Here is a 26,127-nt window from a genome sequence, read left to right on the forward strand (position 1 = left end):
ATTATGTTCCTATATTCTTTGGCAGACGTAAGGTAATGTTATTGGCTTGTAGCCAATAGCACACTTAACAGTTTCTTTAGGATTTTCCTCTTCAGGATGTCTCTGAGCAGAACTGGAGAAGTGTCTCTCTGTCTCTCTGGCAGTCACTCAGTGATGCACTGAAGCACTGACAGCCAAGACCTGTGACAGAGGCTGTGCCTAAATCCAGTCTACCTTCACCACCACGACGTTGCCCTCTGGTACAGAGTTTTCAACACCTCTTGGTCTTTCTGTGTTCTTACCTCTTACCTTACTGGAGGACCTAAATATACAAATAAAGCTTTATTGCATTTTTGAACATTTTAAAAATTCATGTTAAATAAGTCTGCTAACATTTTTTCTTCAAAACAAACCTTATAGACCAGGAACATCATAAACAAGGGACTATGTTTAGGAACTCTTCATCTGGATCCATGTTAATTTCTTTTTCTGCATGTTGTCTAACATAAATTATTTATTGCTATATATTGGATAAGTTGGGTATATAACTTTTTAATCTTTATTTTTCTTCATAAGTATTAGTTGTTCATGCTGCAGTCTTGCTATATTTTCAACAGTTTATCAATCCCACATTTTAAAAGCTAACAGATATTTTCTAGTAACACTCTAAAAATTATTAGGAATCTCATCATCATGGTGAAAAAATATAAAACAAGTTACTTTATCTTGATTCTCCATAGCATAAATATAGGCACTGATGAATCTCTAGATTTGGAGTTTGCCACAACAAGAACCAGCAGCACCTCATTTTGTAACTAACTGCTGTGTAACTAGTACTTGTAAATTAACTGGAGCAAAAAATGTAAAAATGTGCTATTATTACCTCCAGCATCTTTTGTGTTTCTGATGAAAACATTCTTGGGAATGTTGGCAGACAGTTGAGAATTGGATATAATTAAAAAAAGGATCACTCCCAAAAGGGAGGCTGCAGAACAGCATGACCTGAGGAATCTGTGCTGGTGATGCTGTTAAACCATGGCTTTTTATTTGCTGTAGGAAATACAAATTTACATTTAACACATGCATTTATCTCCATAAGGCTTCTTTATATGAGGTCACTAAGACTGCATGCATAGTGCTTTTGTCCAACTGTGTAATCCGTCAAGTGCCACAATAAACCCTAGAAACACTACAAGTGTTTGCTCTGAAATGCTGTAAGTGATGCTCAAGATGTGCTTCCTCTTGTATATAAATTCATATTTTTAAACAAACAAACAAACAAACAAACAAACAAACCTGAAATCGACCACTTTTCTAAGAGCATGAATTTGATATTAAAAGAGAAAAGCTTATCTCAAGTTGAACAGCTCTAGAATATGTCTGAAATGTCAGATTTCTGACACAAATAGTAACTTTTTTTACTTTTTTTAAACTTCTTTTTTAACTTTGTATTAAAACTTGTGATAATATAAATTTTTTTTTTTTTTTTTTTTTTTTTTTAATTTGAGGTATTCCTCTGAAAGCCAAGTTGTAGACCTGCTTATGCAAGAAAGCATGACCTATACTTTGTTCAGGCCTGTCTGTTACCATCAATATGCTGGATAAGCAACTTGCCATAGGTCCTAGTAAGTGTGCCATGTTGCTTTATTCATCCTTTTGCAAACTACATTGGTGCCACTTCTTAATGGACTCTTTGGAAAGTAAGTTACTCGTGTCTTGTACATTTTGAGATATGGGAACTACTTCAGAAAAACTAATCAGTGTTTTTGAAAGAAAAAAATGTTCCCTATACTGCTATAACCTCTACTGGTCATTTAATTCACCAGTGTCTAATTTAGGTCAAGTTAGCTGATTCAGAAATGTGACACTCTTGAATTATTAAGAGATTCTAGGACCCTCATAGCAAAAAGAAGCAAAAAGCTGAACTGTTTGCACTTTTCTTTTGAACATGAAAGTTGCAATTGGAATGGCATGAAAGATACATTAATAGAATAATAAAATTCTTAAGGCTGGAAAAGACCTTTAAGAACATCAAGTCCAACTGCCAACCCAGTACCATTACTATGTTGACCATTAAACCATGTCCTCAAGGGAAAGTCTTTGGCTCTTTACTGTATGGATTATAATATATAACCCATATAATAAAATATGTAATCTCTTGGAATAGTCTGTGGTAGGTCTTCTGGCAAATAATATCTAACTGTTGCTCAAAAGAGGGAGAAAAGTGCCTGATTTATTTCGTTTCCCTGGTGGGAACCTAAGAGATGGGTGGGTGATGAGTGCTTATGACGGTTTGGGATCACTGCTGAGTATAGTAGCAAGTCTCATGGCCTTGGGGCCAGATGACTCTCTAACCCATATGTTGAAGATTTCTTCATGGATGTAGAGTGGGAAGAAGGAATTTGCCTTCTTCCCATGAGTAAACTGGCAAGATGGAACAGTATGCAGCCTTCCACCCCCACTCCATCCTTGCAGTGCCAGCTTGTAGGGAACTGCCTACAATGGCAGAGAAATTATTTTCTGCAGTTTTGAACATTGAGATTTCTAAGAACTTCCAAGTGCAGAACAAACTTGCATGCCCCTGTCTGTTGTTACTGTAAAATGAAACAGCCCTCAGCCTTCAAGGTAGTTCTCCTCACAATACCCTGGAGATTTAGGGTTGCACTCCCACTTAAACTCCCCCAGCCCCAAGACAGTACCGACCAGGACTGCATGCAGCTTCTGCACCCTCACTCCCCATTCCCCAAGAGTCCTCTAGAGTCCTTCAGGCGTCTGCCCTTCCTCTAGGTTCTCTCTCAGTGACCTGTAGCAATGCTGACACTCCCACAAGGAGCTAAATTACTTTCTTAAAGGCCATTATTTAAATAATCAGAGACAGGTTTACTAGCAGACACTGAGGGATATCTAAGAAGCAGCACTTCCTAGATCATCCAGAGTAATTTTCATCAGTTTATTCTATGTAGGTTCCTTCAGCAATATTTTTTTTTCCTTACTATTCCATAGATAATGATCTCAATATGCACTGTTGCTCCAAGATTGGGACAAAATAGAGCAGAATGTTTGGATGTGTGAAGTTGTATTGGGTTTATGTGGCCAGATTTTGATATTGGTGGGGGTTCTGTGATGGCTTCTCTGAGAAGCTGCTAGAAGCTTCTCCTGTGTCTACAGGATCAATGCCAGCCAGCTCCAGGGTGGGTCTGCAGTTGCTCTTGGCCAAGGCTGAGCCCATCATTGATGGTGGTAGTGCCTCTGAGATAATTTTGTTAAGAAGAAGGAAAAAACCTGTGCAATGGCAACTGCAGCCAGAGAGAGGAGTGGGGACATTTGAGGGGAACGGCTCTGCAGACACCAGGGTCAGTGCAGGAGGGGCACGAGGTGCTCCAGGTGCCAGAGCAAAGATTCCCTTGTAGCTTGTGGCAAAGGCCATAGTGAGGCCCTGCAGCCCATGGAGGATGGGAGTGCAGAGATCCAGTGGGAGGATCTCCACAGTTCGGTGGAGGACACTGCTCTGGAGCAGGTGGATGCCTGAAGAAGTTTGTGACCCTGTGGAAAGCCTGTGCTGGACCAAGCTCCTGGCAGGACTTGTGACCCCCCCTCCAAGGGACTCACACTGGAGCAGTTCATGAAGAATTTTATCATGTGCAAAGGACTTAACTTTGAGGACTTTATGGAGCACTGTATCCCATGGGAGGGACCCCATGCCAAAGCATGGGAGTCTTCCCCTGAAGAGCAACAGAGAAAAGGTGTGATGAACTGATTGCAACACCCATTCCCCATCTCCCTGTGCTGCTGGGAGAAGGGAGTAGAGAATTTGTGACTAAAGTTGAGGCTGGAAAGAAGGAAGGGCTATGGGGAAGGTGTTTTTAAGAGATGCTTTTATTTCTTATGATCCTACTTTGATTTGTGATAAATTAAAATAATTTTTCCCCTAGTAGAGTCTGTTTTGATTGTAATGGCAACTGGTAGTGATCTCCCCCTGACCTCATCTCAGCCCATGAATCCCTTGTTGTATTTTCTTGCTTCCTTCCAGCTGGGGTGGGGAGTGATAGAGCAGCTTTGCTGGGCACCTGGCCTCTAGCTGGAGTCACCCCACCACAGAAGTACAAGGCTTTTAAGTAGAAATAGGGAATTAATCTGGGATCTTACAATAACAAGCATGCTAAGATAAAAACCAGCTCCATGTTGAGATGTCTGCCTGGGACATTGGGAAATACTGGTGTTTTTCTACGTGAGAAAGTGATTTACAACATCCAGGGAGAACTTTGTATGGTATCTCCTGGCTTACTTCATATTTTTTCTTAATGCTTTTTATCTTTGTTAAGGTGAAAGCAGAGAAATACACAGGAATCTTCTACAGGAAGAATCCTGAGAGAGAGGGGTTGTATACTGCTCCCCATACTGCATCTTTCCAAAACTTTCTGGATGCAGCTTGTCCATTTATTTGTTGTTCAACTCTGCAGCTACTTTGTCCTTAGTTGCTTGGTGGAGTGAATGAAATCGTATGGTAGGGCTAGGAGGGAATTTTATGCTTTATAAAAGTAATAGAAATAATTGTCTCCATAGGCTGTAAGAGTCATTACAGTTCAAAGAAAGTGAGCTGGATAACTTGCTGGAATATCTTCAGTCTTTTTGCAGGTGTAAAGCAGCTGGGTGTAGAAGTTCTGCATGGTTTTAATTTTTGCTTGGGATCATACTTTTCTGGAAATGTGAGTATTTCTCAGTACTAAATTTTGGATATACTTGAAACAAAAAATGTTTGTTTCCCCCTTTGAGGATGCATGTGCTAAAGTTCTTTTTTCTTCACTCAAAAAAGTGTTTAAAATCTTAAGGGTTTGATTTAGCTCCACTGAATACAACTGTAATTCTTTCAAAGTTTTACTAGTTTGTGTCCCAAATTCCTCTAGAATTTCTATTATTTTCATTTCTTCTGCCATCACAACCTCCTTTGAGTGAATTGTCAATATTTTCAGTGAAAACAAGTCTAAGTAAATAGAATCCTATAATTTAAAAACAATAGAATTGGAAAACCTAAAAATCCTTTTTATCTTATATGATTCTTTCTGGATTGATGTCAGTGAGTTTGTATTTTGTTAAAATACTAACATATTATCAAATGTTTTAGAAGGCAGTCTACTTCATGATGCCTTTATATAAAGTCTAAAATACTACATTAAATTGAATAAACATCCATTCTTTCTATAGTGTAAAACAATGACATTGGGTTTTGAAGCTTGAACAGATAGTTTAATCAGCCTTTCCTGTGGCTATGGATTTATTTTTTTTTTTAATTAGTCTGATTTGCTTTTAACTGACTTTTTTCCCAGAAATTGTGGGAAAAGGGAGAGCAGAGTTAAAGAATTGCAAAGGACTAGGCTTTCAAAGGACGTTTTGATGCCTTAGGCTAAAGCAGGCATCCTTAGCATTATTCCTATCCTCTCCAGCCTTGGACATTACTTATACTAAAACAAATTACAGCGTAAAGTATAATTTGTGGAAAAAGACAATGAATTTCACTATTTCGCTTGCTGCTGGAATCTGAAGCTGTTTGGAGGATGAATAGGAGAAAGGAGTAGAAGAAAAAGATAGGAAAACTGAAAAATATATAATTTCTATATCTGATTCTGGTCCTTACTTGCAGGAGGCAAACAAAGCCTGCAGACTTATTCTTTTCTTTACACAGTAAACTTATTTTAAATCCCCTTTTATGTATTTCTCACTGCATCTCTCTTGTTTTCATGGCAAATGTTGCAGTCATCACATTGCAAATAACATCTTAGCTAAGCCAACCCTACCCTCCCTTCTTAAAAGTGTAGAACTAAAATAAAAAGATGGAAAAAAAATGTAATGGGAAAAGAAAGAAGTGGGTGAGGAACTATTAGCAGAAATGTATGTCTCGTATTTGACAACCTAATTGAATCTGGTAGCACTGACAATGTTTAGGTCCACAACTGTCTTGCTTTTCTGAGGACTTTGAGACTTCAGCAGTAACTCATGAACGATTCTGTGTATCTCTAGTCAAATGAGCATGATCCAAAAGTAGTCTTTTAATTAGAAGTTCTTACTTGGATTGATTCCATTTTTACATTGCCTTTATGACTCTTTTTATCAACACTCATTGTTAGAGATTGTTGTACTTTTCTCTTAGACCTAAACTGATTTTTGTAGTGGTTTCACTGCTAAATGATGTGTAATTTTATGAAATTATGTATAATTACTTTATATAGTTTCTAGTTATTTCATTATTTGCCCCAGTGACTGTTTCTCTTGTCAATGGCCCAATTGAACTCTAAATTCCTTAGTGCAAACAGAATGTTCTCCCAAACTATTGCACCAGGTTGTTATTTGAATTAATTTTTTTCTCTTTCCCTGTTTGGTAACATAGTTACTTATACATGTTGAACTTCAAGATTTCCTCTAGGAGTCAGTTGCAACATTTCTCATGCAGACTCCTATTATCATATGCAAGGTTAATTTCAACTGTACCATTTGAGTGTCAGATTTTATCCTGTGATCAGTTGTTTTGTTTTTCTTGGGTCCATCCAAGGAGGGAAAGTTCTGTGGAATCTCAAGATGCTTGATAAGAGAGAAGTAACAGCACAGGCCTTTCACAGACAGGATTAAATCATGGTTTCCAGGGAGACTTCAAATTCTTTTGTTGCAGCCAGAAATCTGAGCTGCCAAGTGTGGATACTTCCTTAAGTTGCCCATTCTATAGTGTTTCCCAGTCAGTTGTGTATCAGTCCAGTAGCTCAAATGCTGTGGTAAGCTCCTTTTTCTTTAACCCATAGTAACTAATTTCCAGGTCCTGGCACAGCATCTTCTCAGAGTGGGAATAAATCCAACAAAGTACAAAGTGCCAGAATAAATTAGATTTAAAAATACAAGTCTTCTGTGACTTCAGATGTTGGAGCATGAATCCAAACTGTCTCTGCTGTAGACTGGAGGAACATGTGGGTTTGTGTGCTTTACTGAATCATATGAAAAATAAACAGTCAGCCCATCTCATTTAAAAGCATTATTTGCTTTCAAAACTATGTGTAGTCTTACTTGGGTTATAATATGTGTCAACTGCTTGCTTTAGTCTTCAGTGTCTAGCATGGAACTTGGTATAAAGCCTTTATAAAATTTATACAAAGCCTTCTTTTCAAAATCTGCTGAGAAGATGATGAATTCTTAATCCTCTCTGCACCTTTATATAATCTGCATACTGCTTTATGCATCATATATGCATCAAAGCTACAAATATGAAGTGTAATCTTAGCATGTAGTGCCAATTCCTGTGAGTTTATCTTGTTTGTATTGGATACCTCTAATAACAGAAATTGTAATCATGTTGGAGAACGATTGCATTTAAACTACTGGTGCCCTGAATTTTTTCTTACCTATCCCTAAAATGTCTTCTGGAATGAAGATTGAAGTGGTTTGTTCTATCAGTAGTTTTGGCAGTAGTTTTAACAGTTGACTGTTAAGTCAAAAATTTTTAATGAGAGATTTAAATTGTATCTGTGGCATAAATAATTGAAATATCATGTTATATTTCATGTTATATTTCTCCCTCAAAACTCTTTTGAGGGAGAAATATAATAGAACATTTGAACAGCAAAACAGACCGTGCTGATGTGTACTTGAGGGACAACAGATGTATGTGCAGAGGCAGGTGAGATTGATTTCTGAAAATGGAGATGAGATGTGATATTACTGTTTCTCTGAGGTCTTCAATATTTATTCATGTTCTTCACATGTTTGGACATCCATTTTCAGCTGACTCAGCTTCTTTGCCATTCACTCTGCACAGCTCTCATTGCTGCAGCTGTGGACTTGAGCCAGAGGTCTTTGTCTGCATCCCTTCTCAATTTTCCATGTGTTTCTCCAGCTCCTTTAGGAGATCTCTGTTTTTAGTCTGTCTGCCAGATAGGCTTTAGATTCGTAGAGGGAAAGCAAACAGAACTACGCCCATCAACCTTTCTTGCTGTTGTATAAAGAGAGATAGCAAAGGTAGTGGAAATGGGTCAGGTGGCCCAAGCAATGCCTGCATTGGGCTTTTCTTTTCAAGGTAGTCCAGGCATTGCTTTCTGCTTGATTTCAGGGTTAGGAAATAAAATATCTGAAACTGTGCGCTAAGTGTACTTTATATTGCCATGTATTCATATATAGACTTAGTACAGCTAAGAATTAGGCAGAATTGAACCATTTTATAATGGCTTTTTATTCTTGTTGCACTAATACTTAGAAAAAAGCACAAAAGAAAATTCATAACATGTGTAACTGAAACACATAATTTTCTTTCTTGACCCCTCTTAATAAAAGCACATCCTTAATCATATGTTTAATGTTGTAGAAAACTCCTGGCATGAATGTAGTTATACTATTGATGATGCCAAAATCTTTTATTCCAACACAGAAATAGGAAGAATGGTATGAAGGATACTGATGAACTTGTCACTTTTGGAGATTTCATCTATTTATAGGCAATCTTGCATTTATGTGCATGTATGTAGGTGCAAACCAAGCTTAAATTAATCATATCTTTACAGCCTCACCCTTCCCAGGAAATGCTGTTATTTTAAATGTTTGCAAGTATAACAACCTCATCAGTTGTGCCTACCAAGAAAAACAAATGAATAGGAACATTATGTGGAAAACATGAATGCAGAATGGGACTGAAATGCAAGTGGAAATAAACACAGATTCAGATGAATTACTTGATGAAAGAAACTGACTTAGCCTCCTAGACTTTTTGAATGCATAGGACTGGTATTATTAGGTAGAGATAGACATAAATAGCTAAATGTAAATTGTCCTAACATTTTATTTGCAAATCCCATTAATTCTGAAAATGAAGGGAGCAAATATAAAAACGTGGTGATGAAATATTGCATTGCTTTTCCACATTACTTGATACATAATAATCAGGATTTTCAGGGTTCCTTTTTCTTGCTGCTCAGTTCCCATAGTATTGAGTAAATTTTGAAAATGCAAAGAATCTTCTGTATGTCCTTTCAGTCATTATTGTTGTAATGTCTTCATACTTGGCCCTTTGTACACCAAACTTAATGATCTGTAGTTGAACTATGAGAGGTTTATGCAGTGATGCAATATGAGAGAAGTGTTAACTTATTCTTGGAAAGCTTGCTAATATATATAACCTTTAGTCTGGTTATTTTCTCAGAATGCTGGAAAAGGTTAAAACCATACCCTTCCTGATTATCTTCTCAGGCAGAAACTAGCAGTGGGAAGAAGTAAAAGAAGAAACTCTTCCTTTCAGTGTAGTTCTTCAGCAAGAAATCTTCATGCAGCAGAGAAGCCAGAAGATTTCGGAGAGAAGAAATCTCTCTCTATGAATTTGAATAGTGACAAAACTACACTGAAAAGCAAATATTTTTGATTCTTTAAGATTCCAAATTGCTCTAAATGGAAAGTTTCCTCAGAGAGTGTTCATGAAAAGAATAAAAATTCTATATTTGGGCACTGGAAAAATTGCTGTGAAAAGACTGCATCAGTTAACTGCCCTTTGAGATGCAGAAGGTGCATCATAAATGCAAGGTGTAAATACTGCCTGACCTGCTTAGATGCATAAATTTTCTACTGAAAACTTAAATTGGATGTGAAATTATTCTGCTGTGCCTGCAGAAGAGGTGTCATTTGAACCTCTGTGCACTTCTGTACAGCAAAGCGGTTCTGGGAATTGCATGCCTTTGCATCTGTAACACACTGACAGTCTTGAATTAGTTTGAAAATCAAGTAGAGGCTGTTGGTTTCATTAATGGCTGTACCACATTTTCACTGTATAGGAAACTGAGTTCCATTCCCTTCCCAGTCATCAGATTTCAGTGGCCCTGTTGGTGCAAATGCTGCTGCACAGCAAAATTGCACTGCCCAGAAGAAAGCAAGAAACAAGTTGCAGGAACTGTCCAGTTGGTTAAGGCTGCCTGCAATGACAGCACGTGGGTGAGTTACTGTGTCACTAGTTTCCAAACTTCATTGAGTTTTCCTCCTGTGCACAACAAACAGTGAATGTGCATGGGTGAGGCTATCACCTGTCTCTGACCATGCTCTCATAGAGTATGGCTGATGCAGCCAGGTTTTATTTTACCACCTTTCTCTCCTGCCTTTGGTGAAGACAGAAATAATACTTTGTGAACCCTACTCTGGAGAACCGGTCTTAACACTGCTACCCCATTGGTTCAAGGGTGTGGTGTTAAGTAGTACTGCTAGGACCTTATCTGTTGTGTACACTCAGATGCAGAGATATTTGCCTGAGTCTTGATTTGAATCACTCAGATATATTGTGTGTGCTCTACAGCCCCTCATTTTGGGAGCTCAGAGCTCCCAAAGAAGTCTTTACGTAAGCTGTTTATTTTCCCTTTGTCTGAGATAGGCAGTTTTCCTTAGAGGACTGTTTCCATTCACTCTAACATCCCTTTTGCTATCAAACTGGCATATAAAATACCAAGATAAAAAGCATACAGTGGAAAGAATGGCCATAATGAGTCACACTAAAGATCCACCCAACCCAGTATCCTGTCTCAGTTAATACATCATTAAATATTGTGGCTTTAATTTAAACAATTTGGTTTTAGCTGGGAGATAGCCAAAGGTTTGCTCCTGCCACCCTATGCATCACCAGAGTTACAAAGCCTGGGGTTGGTTGCTGGGCTCTGTCCTTTTAAATTGGAAAAAGTAAACAACTATGAGGATGCCTTGAAAAATACAGTAACACATGTGCTACTTCCCCACTAATATTCTCTCAGGCTGCCACCCTTTACTTGAGCTGGATGCAACATCTGTGTATTTATTTAGTAACCCTGTATGAATTTCTCCTACATCAACTTCCATATGTTAAAGTGGTTTGGTATAACTGAGAAGTGGGAAAGCAGTTCTATATGTTTTCCTGGTTATGTCGTGTAAAACCACAAACGAATCACTAGGGAAAATTTGGAAAAAGACAGAGGTCAAAAGTTTTATTTAAAATATTAATTCCTGGATTGTGTGGTGTTTCTGTAAGTTTCACATAAACTTTTATTGTCTGTTCAACAGCTACTGTGTTGACAAGATACAGCAGCTCGGTCTCTGGAGTTGTTGGTCTGGCATCTCTTTTGACTGTTAAAAGTGCAGTGCTATAATATTATTTTCTTTCTGGTAAACTGTGCATTGGAATCCTCATTATCTGGTTGCTTCAGCTCTGGTTTTATCCTTTTGATTTTGTTTTCTGTTAATAGGTCCATTTTGGCCTACTAAACATTTATTTGGTTTATACCTAAAACCTTGTCGTGGAAAAGGCTGCAAGAGACTTTAGAATGATCAATTGTACAAACTACCAACAAACCAAATAATCTGTAAATTGTCTACCTCTACTATGGTAATATTTTTTTATGTATTACAAGCCTAATACTTATACACAATTTCATAGTTTAAAATAGATCCTTTTTCAAATAGCTGGAATAAAACCCTGCCATTTAATCTGTTTGAATGAAGGTGATATCCCAGTATTTGTGTAGCAGAACTGGAAAAGTTCTGGATCTAATGTCCTATCCTATAGACTCCAAGGTGTGTCTGATTTCTAACCCATTTTGACACAAGGTAATATGAATAACAAAATATGGCTCTACCTTGCAATTATCTGTAATCTGAGGGAGAGATATAATAACAGAATAATTATGGTCTTGCTTTATTAACTTTAGGGAATTACAATAGGTGGGAGTAGAATTTCCTAGAAGTTGACTGCTCTGCAGTGAAATGAATTCACCCTGAAAATTGCATTTTACATTGAAGGATGAGATGAGAGAATACAAAAGAGATTCAGTACACTTTCTTTCACAGTCTTGAAATTAATGGATCTCTAATACAGTACACCAAAAATGTATCTTTTGCCAGTATGATACCTTTTTTTTTCATTAAACATAATGAATAAATCTTTCTTAGTTAAAATAAATTAGTCAAATAATATTTTAATGGCAATATGGGACTTAAAGTGCATGTTTGCTTGACATGGGGTTATAGTTCATAAACCATGAAAGCAAAGGAGAAGTAAACAGAGGAAAAAAAATCAAAAGTTGAAGATATATGTAATCTTGTATGTTGCAATACACTCTCTGCAGGACTTGGCTTTGCTGGGGAAGGGCTGGGGCTTGCTGAGACCCTGACTGCTGGTGTCAGTCTCAGTCCTGGGGTAGAGGAGTGGGAACTGTCCCAGACTCCCTGAAGTGGCCAGGGGTGGGGCTGAGACCGAAGTAGCACCTCCCCACCAGTAATACATAAACACTTGCCATATTTTGGATCTTTTGGTAATGTCTTTTGATAATGGCTACAGAGTGGGATAGTGAGATAGTGTTTGGACAAGTGTGACTAGGAATGTAACCTACTTGTGAATGTTCCTAGCAGGAGATGCGTATAAATGCACCTTGGTGAAAACTGAGCTTCCTTAAAAAGGCCGGTGAATGTTGTTGAGTTTAGAATCTCAATTGTGGGCTTACATGACTGACACTTTTTGAGTCAATGGTTCATTGAAGTGTGGCCACATCTGGTCTTACAGATTTGATTCAGAGATATTCCTCAGACACAGTTTTTAAACTGCAGAAGCTTGGATTTCTTTTGGTAATACAATAACACTGTACTTTCTTTTCATTTTTCCCCATTTAGTTTCATATCAAGACTTTGAGAATAAAATACACATGGCACAGATTATAACATTTTTTCAGATGCTGTTAATTCTGCTACTTCATGATTATATCTCAGCTGAAGATGGCGAAACAAGAGCAAGTAAGTTTTAATTTTTGCATTTCAGATAAGTTCAACTTCAAAGCATGCCTCAAATTTTTCATATCCATTTTGGTGTTCACATGTATGCTTCTGTTGATGGTGATTTTATTCCAATATAATTTTCCTGGTGAAAATCCAATAATATAAAACTAAAATAAAAATAGCATAAATATTTTATTTCTTCATTAGGAGGGGAATACCTTTACTTGTGTCTTGGAAATGCCCAAGGTGGCAGATGGAACTGTTAAGCTCCAGTCTTGATTTAAAATTGAGTCTTGAGTATTTGTATTTTCATTGATTCAGAAGTCATGTTCTGAATAGCTTAGTGTTATGTGAGAAACTAAAAAAGGAAGAATAAGGGTTCTGTGAGAGGAAGCTAAATCCATTTAGCATTTCTCCAGCAGATTGTGGTCACTTTCTTTCAAGGAAGATGAAATCTTGTCTTGATCAGAAGTGTCCATAGGCAGATTTCAGGGTAATGCAAAGCTCTCCTTCCTAGTTGCAGACTTTCAGAAAACAAAAGGACAGTAAGCCTCATGGCCTCATGTGCCATGAGATCAAAATAATCCCTCCTGCTTTTGGCCATGTCCTTGGAACCTCATGTGTCAGTTATCAAAACCTCTTTCACAGTCAGTGGAAGGTGATTCCCTCCTTTAGAAAGTTACTCCTTCCATCTGAGAATGGGATTGTAGCATGGAAGGACTTCGCTATGAAAATGCTTGTGTCTGTCCATGGCCTGTAGTTGGCAACTTAGTCTAAAAACTAAGTTCATGACTGCAACTAGGAGAGCTGAATCCATGCCTAAGTCATCATCACAGGCAGTTACAGGTAGTTAGTAAATCCTTATGTGATTCCATATTCTGGAGGTTGAGCTTATTCACTGAATACATTTCTTCTGTAAAAATCAGAATATGCTACCAGCAACATTCAGTTGAGACTCAGGATATTATAATACAAGTTCTGTAAATGCCATGTAGCAGTGTCCAAAGTCGATTAAAAGGTATTTGTAAAAGGATTCTGGAGTGTTCAGGCTATAGCCTTCCTCTGCAGTGTGCTTGGTTTTCTAACAAAAAGGAGTTTTTATGTTCATCATCTCTGCAGATGAGATATGAAAAGACCCAATATATATTCCTCTCTGTTTATTGAACAGGATGCATTTGCCAGCTAAGGAAGCGGATTCCAGAATTTTTCAAAGTTGTTTCCGGAGCTAGTGTAAAAACCAGAAAATGGTGTGACTTTCAGGTCCCAAGTTGGATCTGTGTAGCTTACACAATCTTACACAAGTTTGCCCTGATGAACTCTGCTATTTTTTTTCAGCTGGAATGCGTATGTCAGTATAGATCCTAATATAAACACTAATTGATAAGAAAAGCATTTACTGTGGAAGGCAAAAGTGAAAGTGTTCCTTAAAATATTTGTTTGATTTTTTTTTTTTAGGTTGCCGAACTGCTCCGGCAGATTTAGTTTTTATCTTGGATGGCTCTTACAGTGTTGGCCCAGAAAACTTTGAAATAATCAAAAGTTGGCTTGTCAATATTACAAGAAATTTTGACATAGGGCCAAAATTTATTCAAGTTGGAGTTGTCCAGTACAGTGATTACCCTGTACTTGAAATTCCCCTCGGAGCTCATGAATCCACCGAGAACCTCATCAGGGAAATGGAGTCCATACACTATCTGGGAGGAAATACAAGAACAGGAAGAGCTATTCAGTTTGCCTTTGACCATCTTTTTGCAAAATCTTCACGATTTTTAACAAAGATAGCAGTGGTTCTCACTGATGGAAAGTCCCAAGATGAAGTCAAAGATGTAGCAGCAGAAGCAAGGAAAAATAAGATCACTTTGTTTGCAATTGGTGTTGGCTCAGAAATTGAGGAGAATGAACTTAAAGCTATTGCCAATAAACCTTCATCAACTTATGTATTTTATGTTGAAGACTATATTGCAATATCAAGAATTAAAGAAGTTATAAAACAGAAACTTTGTGAAGGTGAGTATAAAATATTTTAGGTGTGCAAAATGTAGTTCTGCACATATATTTTTTAATTTCACAAGCAGAATGCATGATGAATGTAAACTAAGGGACTTGATGTTCTTTATTACGATCTTCTTTTTTGGAAAGTCCTCCCAAAATGTTATTTTCTCTGTCAAGCAAAGAGGTAAATTTGGGAAAGATATGATGGTTTAACATAGTATGTGTTTAATTTCAATATGTATTCTGTTACCCTAAGCCCAAATTTTTTTTCATTAATAAAGTTTAAAAACTCTAAAATATTTCAGCAATTCTCGTAGTGCAAGAATATAGAGTTTACTTTATTGATTTGCAACTGATACTCACGCACAATCCAGCATTTCTTCTAGGGAGGTGAGAGGACAGCCTGGTATTACAAGAGTTCTTCTGAATACATACTTCTAGATGTATTGAAAAACCCAGAACAAAGAGTCCTGGCAAAAGTCATAGAATCGTGGAGTGGTTAGGATTGTAGGGGACCTTAAAGATCATCTGGTTCCAACTCCCCTGCCATGGGCAGGGACACCTTTCAGTAGATCAGGTTGCTTTGAGCCCCATCCAGCCTGGCCTTGAACACTTCCAGGGATGAGGCATCCATAATTCCTCTGGGCAACCTGTTCCAATGCATTAACACCCTGACTGTAAAGAATTTCTAATATCTGATCCAAATCTACCCTCCTTTGGTTTAAAGCCATTCCCTCTTGTCCTGTCACTACTTTTCATGCCCTTGTGAAAAGTCCCTCTCCAGGTGTCATGTAAGGCTCCTCTAGGTACTGGAAGGCTGCCCTAAGATGTCCCCACACCCTTCTCTTCTCGTGGCTGAACAACCCCAACTTTCTCAGCCTTTTTCCCACAGGAGAGAGGCTCCAGCCTTCTCATTAACTTTGTGGCTTCCTCTGGACTTCCTCCAGCAGGTCCACATCCTTCTTGTGTTGTGGCCTCAGAGCTGGACACAGCACTCCAGGTAGGAGCACATGAGAATAGAATAGATGTCTGGAGTTGTAGCAAGCAGTTATGATTCTTAGAAGAATTTTATAGAAGAGTTAGCCAAGACCAACATTGTAAAGTGACTCTTTTAACAGCATTACTGCACTGAGTTTTCTGAAATTTTGTAAAATAATTATTTTTTTTATTTTTAAATAGGATAGCAAATTGCTCCTAAAATGTATCACTCAGAGTCTAGTATGTCAATGGTATTTTGTACATGTTTTATTATCAAGAATTGATGCAAGTCCTATTTTGGTTTTATCATATTTCTGTACTTAGTAAGAGTGAAAAATAGATTTTGTTTGCTCTCACTTTGAGTATAAACTTCATTGAAAAAATATGGTGATACTTTTGTTGAGGATATTAATGTTTATTTCTTGCTACATTAAATGAAAATCTAATAATTCCTTGTGGCTGATGTAGTAAGGTGGTCTGTCCAAAAATTAAATCAGCTAAGTGGAGCAAAATTCTTTAATAGAACTTCATGCAGGGAGAAATTCCCCTAAATAAACACTAAATAAACACAATATTTTCGTTGACTGAAGTTTTAGAAATGCCATTATATTTAATCAAGATGGATTCTCAGCTTTCAGCACTAAGTTAACTAGTATCCTTTAAAATTCATCTGTGGTATTTCACATGATTTACAGCAGTAATCTGTGAATGTTGACTATTTATACAAAGTATTTATACTCTTTCACTTGAAGTGAGCCTTTGCTTCGTCTCCCTTATGTCATTCACTTCCTGTGTTATAGCATTTAGATGCTTCTCTCCCAGAGCAGTCAAAGCCACTTGGCAGCTTCATTTCTAACCACAATGTCTTTACCAGGTGAACTCCAAGAATGATAAACTGGAATTTTTATAGCTAAGTTGGGCATTATTTTGTTTATTTATTTACTGATTATCGTGTTGTTAAGATTGACTTTGACTGAGGGAGAGTGTTCTTGGCTCTCTCTCCACGAGAGCCAAGAAGCAATAGTCTGGCTGTGATCAACCACATGAAACTGCCTGAAAATTTTGCAACTGTCTCTTCATGGTCTTTTGTAAATGTCTAAAAAAATGCTAGCTTTTGCTCTATGGTGTTTTAAAATCCATTCTGAAGTAAAAATGCAAACAAAAAGGCCACAAGGTCAGCATTTCCTTTCTGGACAATGAAGACTGAGGTTTGATGGTTCTTGGAGCAAGTATTGCTTTTAGGAACAGGTTTGCAAGTGGTGTCTAGTGTGCCTTTTGGAGACTCTAGTGTTTGTTTTAGAGTACATCATGGGAATAAAGACTTCATGAGCCTGTCAGCCAGAATTGAATGAAATATTTAATATTTATTATTTATTCTGAAAGTCAAATGTTCCTGTGTTATCAATATGCTATAGCAAAAAAAAAAAAAAAAAAATTGCGTCTCAGGAATGCATTTCGAAAGAAAACCCAGTACAGACCTTAGAAGTTTGTCTGGAGGATGCAGAGAAAAGTTGCTTTGTCCCAGTTACTAGAATTTAACATCATAAAGTTATTTCATGCTTTAGGAAGGATGAAAAGGAAGGAAGGAAAATAAGCATCTGAAAACTATGTAAAAACACAAAAAGGCAACAAGATTTCAGAGAAGGCTAGAGAGTTGAAGTCCCTGGTACTATGGACTGGAAATACAACCCCATTTCCAGTGGAAGACAGCTCTTAATTTTGCCACTGATTTCTGTATGCTGTATAAAGTCTCAATTAGTTATCAAAATAGTCCTACCCCAAATTATCCAGAAGAACCAGAAAAGATCTACCTGACTGGGAATTTTTCATGTAATTTACCAATGTGCCACTGGAAAGAAAAAATAGTTTCCTAATGGGTAATTTTACATATGCTTAATTTGGTTGATTGGTACTGGTTTGGAACAGTTATTTTGGCCCTGATCCATAATAATGGCCCTCTTATATAAAGTATTCCTATTTCTGCCTTTAGTTTTTTATTTTACACCAAATTTTTAATATTCTAGCTGATAGGAGACCCTGTGCTTGTCAGTGTATACTCTTACAGTGTAAGAGATTATCTGTAATCTCTTGTTAATTGTGATGTGACCATTATCCAGCTTTGCTCTAAATGAGTTTGGAAAACAGTTCCATGATAATAATGCACACTTGAAGAAATAATAACCTGAAAAAAAGCACTATTACTCTTACTTAATAGCATAAGTATGTTGACTTAAATCTGTGTTTTGAGAAGAATGAGAGGGAATGTTTGGTTGGGCTTTGTATTTTCTTTTCTTTGAAAGCATTCAGGATGTAGATATTTTAATTTCCAAAATGTGTGCAGAGTTCTTGCAACTCTTTCTTGTAGAACAGATGGATAATTTATTTTTAATTTGGAAGTCAGGTGTCATTTTGCTGTGGAGAAGAAAGGAAAATTAAGGGGAGTTTATGTGAGTCCTGGCTGCTGCCCAAGTACCTGTGACAATCCCCATGACTGTCCCTTCCCACAACAGACAGGTTGTGCAGAAAATTAGCAGAATTTTCTTGGAGAATATATATCCTGCCTCCCCCACCAGAATGGGGGAGCTTCTGACTGCCCTGGGGTTGCTTAAAAAAGGGTAGTCATGCAGTGTTGCTCATACTGTGAAAAGAAGCCAGTCTAGACCTTTGAGCTGATGATTCCCTGGCACAGAGACAGGAGTTCTCCAGCCCATGGCTGGTCCAGATGGAGATAGGAGAACTCTCCACCCCTTCATTAGAATATATTCCTAACCTCTTCCCTGTCTATGAACTGCTGCTTTTCTGAAGAAACAGTGGAAAATGAATAATGATATTTATTCTAAACTGTTTAGCATAATTTTAATAAAACAAAATCTTTCTTTTTTATTGATTTGTTACCCTAATGTTTGTTTTAGTATGAAGTTTCACTGTCCTATTTATTTTTCTTTTTTTTTGTTTGAGAAAACTTAGGTTGTCACAGAAAATATATCACACACTCTGTTTTTCCATTGAGAATAACTTCAAGCAGATTTCAGTGTAACAGACAAAACAGCTCAGAGTCCATTTTGAGTTAAATAAAATGAAAATAAAAGTCAGAAATAATTTTATTTTTTTCCATTTTCAAACTGATTTTATAGTTGGGAAGGATGCTGAATTCAAATTGTTAGTGAATTTTGGAAATTAATATCTATAATTTTATATAATTTTGGAACCATGCAATTTTAGAGATGAAATTCAATATCTTTATTAGCCAGACACTGTAATACTCTTTAACTACAATTAATGACAATTCAAAATAGTATGTGAATGTAATTGCAGTAAAAGATGGCATCTTAATATTCTTGCTTTAAGTTCCTGAGGATCCTGCAAACCACTTTTCTCATGTTGTACTTAACTGACAGTTCTCAGTTTTCTATTTATTTCTTAAAAGGCTGATAAAAAAATTAGTTGGGTGGGAGGCTACTCTTCCTGGAAATCTAAAGTCATATTTTGGACTGTCCTTGCATTTATTACTTTTCAGAATCTGTTTGTCCAACAAGAATTCCAGTGGCAGCTCGAGATGAAAAAGGATTTGACATTCTTGTAGGATTAGGTGTGAAGAAAAAAGTTAAAAAGAGAATTCAAATATCAACCACTAATGCAAAAGCTTATGAAGTAACCTCACGTGTTGACCTCTCAGAACTAACAAGGTATTGAATTTTAAAAATATGCTTCAATATTCAGTAAGTTTTTTTTGTTTCTTTAAATGAGAAAGGCTTATTTTCAGATTTATATGAATGTTCAAGTACTGTCTTGTTTTTTCAACCCTTTTCCCTTATTTAGGAATGTGTTTCCAGAAGGTCTCCCTCCATCCTATGTGTTTGTTTCCACTCAAAGATTTAAAGTAAAAAAGACATGGGATTTGTGGAGAATTCTGAGTCTAGATAAGAGACCACAGATAGCAGTCACTGTTAACGGAGAAGAGAAAACATTATCATTCACTACAACAAGTTTAATAAATGGCACACAAGTTATTACATTTGCTGCACCTCATGTAAAGGTAAGGAGTATGTCACTCTCATGCTGGAATACTTCTTCAAGTACACATTATTGCACTATTCCCCTCTTTGAGCAAACCAGTTTTATTGTTTTCTAGTACAATCTGAAGGTTGTCTTTAATTCTTTCTTCAGTAGTTTCCAGTGGAATATTGTCTTAGCTGCAAAGAAAGATTGTCTTAGCTGCAGATGAGACAGAGGAGTGGAGATTGAATGACCCAATTCTTGCTTTTATAGCAGGAATATCTGCACCACATAGGTTGCCCTTCCTGCCACAGGGAGTATTATTTCTGTGAACAGAGAGGGCTATTTCAGCAGACAAAGACTGGGAAAGATTTGCTGCTGGAGCACTTCATGGCCAAGTGGGTTCAACTTTTCTGGGAAGTGGAGGCCTGCATTCAAATCCCTACTCCAAATCAGGCTGAAGGAATTTTAAATATAAATCCTCAGTGAAGGAAGGACTCCTATCCAAGGAATAGGTCTTAACTATGAAGCTTTTTCTAGGTAGAGGCACATTTTATTCTTCTGTTACTGGACGGAGAATTTTTTTGCTTTTTTTCCCCAAACTTCCTCCACCTTTTAATAATTATTAGTAGGTGAAATAATTTTTTATTGTTTTAAGAAGCTGTGTTAAACTTGATTTACTGGAAGCTATTAGAAAATTCAGTTTCAATTCAATACTCTATTTGTTTTTATCTATTTCTTGGAGCTGCATAAACAAATCAATCTTGATCATGCAGTCCCAGGTATCCATGAACTTCACCATGATAACACAACTTTGGCATTTTGTTTGTTTGTTTGTTTTTGTTTCTCCATGCTTGCCTTGCCATTATGGAGAGCAATAATTTCATGGCTTTTTTAGATCTGTGTGTCTCTAAACACAGCATAAATATCAATACACTCTTAATGAACATTTTTCTTTAGTAAACTTTTATGATAATCTATCACCTACCAATTTTTTTTCACCATAATTGGTAATCTGAAGTGTTTGAGACATTATACCAGTGCTGATAAATAGGCTTCTGGCTGCATATTTTTAACAAATACAGGTTTGAACTTGTTCACGGTCATAGACTAAAAAAAAAAAAATTCTATGTGAGTTATAAAATAATTCTGAAATAGGGATTGATTATTACCAATTGTCATATTTTCAATTACAATATTATTTGGCAATACTTTATTTGACTCTATAGTTTAGAATTATTTGTATGTGAAACCTGCAGCCTTGATCATCTCAACCATTAACAGCAGGCTGATTGTTGAAATGCAGTTTTATCGCTATTTAAATTGAAGGCATTTTGTTTTAAACAATGCTGTTTTCTTCATTTTTCTTAGACATTGTTTGATGAAGGCTGGCATCAAATTCGTCTCTTAGTAACAGAGGACTTTGTAACTTTGTATATAGATGGCCAAGAAATTGAAACAAAGCCATTACATCCTGTTTTAGGTATTTACATCAGTGGCCTTACCCAAATAGGAAAGTATTCTGGAAAGGAGGAAACGGTACAGGTAGGAATATTCTAAAACTACAGTAATTCAGTACTTCTCTTGTAGGTTAACGTTGCATTGCAGGCTTCTGTTTTCTTTAGCTTACTCTTCTAACTTAGACTAGACTGAAATTTAGTATGCAAAATTTAATACTTAAGAGAAAATAAAAATAATCAGGAGGAATTAGCAAAAATCATCTATCCTGTGTCATGGATGCTTAACTGGTCTCACTGATTCCAAGTACAAAATTAATGCAATGTGGTTGCCTGAATTTGGGAAACACTGTCTCAAAGTAAGGAATTTCCTCTGCTTGACATTTGCACTGATGGAAGGACATCAGTGTATCTATGGGTGATGCTGGTGAAAGAGGAAAATTTTGGTTAAGTTTCCTTCTCCTTGCTTTGCAGTCACAATAGTTTATGCTAGAAAAACTGACAGTGGTTTCATTTTGTTTTGGAATGTAGCAACAAAGCAGAATGGCAAAAGCTTTTGTTTACCTGATGGCAATGTTTTTATTAAATGCTTTTTAAAGATTTTACTGTATACTAAACACTAAGCATTAAGGATGCCTTCAGATGCTTCACCAGAATTTACTAATCCTACATCTAATATGAGCTGGTCTGTGTAGAAGCATCTTCCAAGGTCTGCTAAAGTAAAGAGATTGGGCTTGCCTGTGTCATTAACTTGTTTCCTCAAGTGATATTGGCATCCAGTATAGTTCATGCTGCATGAGTTTGGATCAATCCCAGGGAATATGGATGGTGATTTCTGTTATTTTAAAAAAACCTCTTGGACTGATTATTTTTATTTAAATAATTCTGTTGCAGTATGTTTAATTGGTTGTGCATATAAATCATTGTGAGTAACCTAAAAATATTTCTGTATATTTAATTGATTTTTAACTGTAGTGGATGGACAGACCTCTAAAGAGTCTTTTATGTTTTGAATTATAGTTTGATATACAAAAACTGCGAATCTACTGTGACCCAGAGCAAAATAATCGAGAAACAGTCTGTGAGATCCCAGGATTTGTGAGTATGATAGATGAACTTTTGAGGACTATTTGGCATTTTTTTACAAATCACTGTTTAAAGCTGACTTAATGAATTTTAAAAATAGATTAAACTACATTGATTCAGCTGGTGCAAACACATGCTGCTATGGACAGTCTTTGTTTCTACCTTAATTTGCTCACAGTTTTTTACAAGTTGTTTTAGTTTAGGTATTTAATGGTGTTTTTTGATATATATGAGCATAGAAGAATCTCAGAGTCCTCTCCTAAAATTTCAGATTTTAAGCATTATAGACTAATGAAACTTCTAGGTTTTTCAGTGTAAAATTCTTTAAATATGACTTTTGAACTTTTCTGACATACTCCTTGGTACTTGTCAGGTCATTTAATCTGTGAAATTTTGGTACATAATCAGCAAACCTTCATTTCTAAATCACCTTCTCCTGTTAGAAATATCTATGCTGAGGTCTGTGATAAATATCCCATTATCTGAAATGTTACTGTGATTTCAAGAAGTACATTAAGTACAAAACAGAAATAAAATTATTATTATGATTCATGTACACAATTAGCAAGTTTATGGGGACCCTTTGGCTCTCTCTTGGTCCTCTTACAGTTAATTGTGCACTGCAATGTAAGACATACACAAACAGATTTGGAAACCAGTCGTGACTGACAGAGCCAGATTTAAGCATTCAGTTCCCATCTCAAAGCATAGGCAAGAGATTGATTTAAACATACAGATTCAAAATAATCTCCTTTGCTTGGTGGCTGAAACAAACTGAGCTAAAGAATATCAGCTGCCAGTGTCCTACTATGTAGACCCACATTCCTCATTTCCTCATGTTGTGATTAGATTTAGTATCATTTGGCTGCTTTGACAATAGAACCATTGAATCTCCAGCATCCAGATTTTCTTTTTTTGTCAGACTGGCATGTGTTGCCAGCTAGTCTGTTTTTCTTCTTTTTCTTTGGGACCAGTCTAATGCATCCTGGGTCTAATGCATCCTTATCAGGGCTTTTCCAGCTTTCAATCAAGCAGCAAGTAGGTGAATGGATTGTTAACTGTTTTGAACTCTGACTCTGTGTGTCAACAAACTAACAGGTGCAGGAATACTTTTGTAAAATTAGTTTTAAATCTTGAAGAAAATAATTTAACTGCAGCACATATATTTTTGCTCTTTAAAAATTAAAAGGAGGACATGAAAAGTCATCAAATGAAAAATATTTTGTATAAAGAAAGCAAACACTAAAAAGTCTTTCACAGCTTATATTGTCTGCAATTTATCAAGGAGTTGAAGCCAAAAGATTGGTTTTTGCAATTTTAGTTTCACTGTCTGTTTTTGTAAATTAAATTTGAACTTTGTCCATGAAATTCTGGACTCCTTCAGAAAATAAAAATGTTGGATGATCTTCAAGGAGGAATACGTGGTTTGTGGTTGTATTCTGTCAGAATGTGGTTGTGTCAGAGTTCCTGAAATAAGAAGAGGCTTTATGTACTAATTACAGACCAAATTAATTCCCTTTCCCAGAGATACCTAGTTGCATAATAATTCTAAGCTCCTTCTATGATCTGTGGAAAATGAAAACTTTCTCTAGGGTTTGCTCAAGCAGAAAATTGCATGCAGAGGAAGCTTTCTGAGTCCACAGAATGTGTGTGAAATCTGCAATGACTATGTGCATTAGAATACTCCTGTGGCCAGTGTGGCTAATGGTGGCTACTAAACTATTAAGACAGAGAATTTCATGGTTGCTCTGCTGAAGTATTTTGGGTTGGATTGTTCTGTGGTGTGGCAGATACTGGACCAAAAATCAATTGATAGCAGAGTCTAATGCAGTCACAGGAAAGCAAGAAAAAGCCAGCCTTGCCTCTGTGCTGCTCTGTGTTTTCCCAGATGCTGCTTTCAGGCAGAAAGCAGAGATTTCAGAAATATTTTGGTACATTCTCTGACATGAATGAACATGCAGAGCCTATTTTTGATGAGAAGTTACTTCTGGTAAAAGGTTTGAACCAAATCTAAACATTTAGTGTGAAAATACTGACATGGTTTAGTATTAAGTCTGTCATTATCTTTTAAAAATTGCTACTGATGAACTCCCACTGACAGACCCTTAAAAACAGTTAACTAAATTATTTCATATGCATTGATAACAGCTGCACATAAGCCTCAGAAAGTCTAAAAACTTGAATTATAATTTCTTGACAGTTACAGCTCAGGAGTTATGATTGGTTTTGATAGTCTTTCCAAATGAATGGATTTTCTTTTTAGAAATATTGCTGTACTCTTAAACTGTGTTTCTTCTTGTTTCAGAATGGAGAGGTAGGCTCAGTCCTAAACTACTCAAACTCATTTTAAGGTAGTATTTGAGTTTTTATAAGCTTCTTAATATCCTAGGTAATGTGCATTTTGTTTTCAGAAGGGGACAGAGATATGCCAAGCTTAAGAGTGCTGGACTTCCCTTTCTTGAATTCTAGTCAGTAGGCAAATTAAAAATAATTTTTCTGAAAAAGCACATGTTTATTAGAATAACTGGTCTGATGTTCTCCCCCAGTTCAATTCAATTGCTGCTATTTGCAGGGGGTGGGGGATATGCACAGGGGATAATGCAGCTGTTACCTGCATTGTGCTTGTGGGGACTCCCTGAACAGGAGCTTATCTGAACACTCGATATGACAACTTCCCTAACCTTACCTGGAACTCCCAACTTGTACCATTGCAAAGGAAACATGGGTTTGTGTTTTGGTCAATCATTTGACCCCAAGAAAGAATTCCAGTCAAGAAACATCTTAAAAGCTGTCATTATTCTAGAAAATATGGGTAAAATGCTGTGGAAAGTTTTAGATGATTAAAAAAAAATCTTTTCATTTTAGCTTGGATTGTTAAATTTTTGCCTTTCCATAGGTTGAAGAACTTGCTGGGTTAGGGTTGATGGGTGAAAAAGAATTTATTTGATCTAACTTCAACATATAGATTTAGTAGAGATATACCTATAATAGATTTGATTTAGTAGCTCTCCCCTTGCCTGCCTGAGTAAAGCAGGTTTCATGTGAGGCATAATGGTGAGAAGTAAATATCACAAAAAAAAAAATTAATTCTAGAGGGTTATGTGATCTGCCAAGGTTTAGTGTTCAGTGCTGCAGGGAGCATGGTTTGGAGGAGGTCACCTAATGGTCTTTGCAGGATAGGCACTCTTGGGACCAGGACTAGTGACCTCTAGGAGTCAATGGTAGCAACTGTGTCCTGCCTCCCCTCAAGTAGCTTCATAGTTGGAACAAATGCCTTGGACGTAGGAGACTTGGAGTTTATCTTCTTTTCAGGCTCACTGCACAGCATTGCATGCCAGTGGTTGGGATCATTATGCTATACATACTATATATTACATAATTTTACACATTTTAAAATTAATTTGTTATCTTTGAGAATTGGTCACACTTTAAAATTATGAATATAGATTAGCTAGGAGAAGCGGCTTTCATGTTGCAAGATTTAAAATTTTCAAAATATTTGTGAAAAAACAGTTACGGGTGTCAGCCCATTACCAGTACTTACTTTTTAAATTTTTATTCTGGACAAAATGATTATGTGCCTAAAAAGTAGTTGGAGGGCAATATTCAGATAAGCAGAATGTCCAGCTGAGCAAGGGAGTGAATGCCAAGACCTAAGTAAAAGGCAGCCTAAGGAAGGTCAGCTTCACCTGGTGCTCCAGCGTGTTTGTTGGCTGCCTTTGGCCCTTGTGCTGATGGCTGTTTTCACTCTTGGTAGTGCATGAATGGTCCCAGTGACGTAGGCTCAACACCCGCCCCTTGCATATGCCCACCAGGAAAGCAAGGACCTCCAGGCCCCAAAGTAAGTCTCTGTTCTGTTTGTTGAGTGTATATAACCTGTCTTTCCCTGCTACTCTTC

The 26,127-nt window shown here is 36.8% G+C and overlaps 1 protein-coding gene across 2 annotated transcripts in view; it reads left to right on the forward strand.

Moving 5' to 3' along the window:
- The window catches only part of COL21A1 (collagen type XXI alpha 1 chain), an 89,166-nt gene that overhangs the window by 10,244 nt on the left and 52,795 nt on the right, over positions 1-26,127 (forward strand). The window contains exons 2-9 of one of the 2 annotated variants that reach the window (XM_030236346.2): positions 12,619-12,738; positions 14,176-14,727; positions 19,208-19,376; positions 19,510-19,726; positions 21,058-21,231; positions 22,164-22,241; positions 24,535-24,543; positions 25,987-26,070. In XM_030236346.2, the coding sequence (XP_030092206.2) occupies positions 12,651-12,738; positions 14,176-14,727; positions 19,208-19,376; positions 19,510-19,726; positions 21,058-21,231; positions 22,164-22,241; positions 24,535-24,543; positions 25,987-26,070 (1,371 nt within the window). In that variant the 5' untranslated portion in view covers positions 12,619-12,650. The remainder of the gene's footprint in view (positions 1-12,618; positions 12,739-14,175; positions 14,728-19,207; positions 19,377-19,509; positions 19,727-21,057; positions 21,232-22,163; positions 22,242-24,534; positions 24,544-25,986; positions 26,071-26,127) is intronic. The other variant, XM_050972497.1, reaches the window with a different exon arrangement.

This window comes from Serinus canaria, chromosome 3 (genome assembly GCF_022539315.1).
Source record: "Serinus canaria isolate serCan28SL12 chromosome 3, serCan2020, whole genome shotgun sequence".
Taxonomy (NCBI): Eukaryota; Metazoa; Chordata; class Aves; order Passeriformes; family Fringillidae; genus Serinus; species Serinus canaria.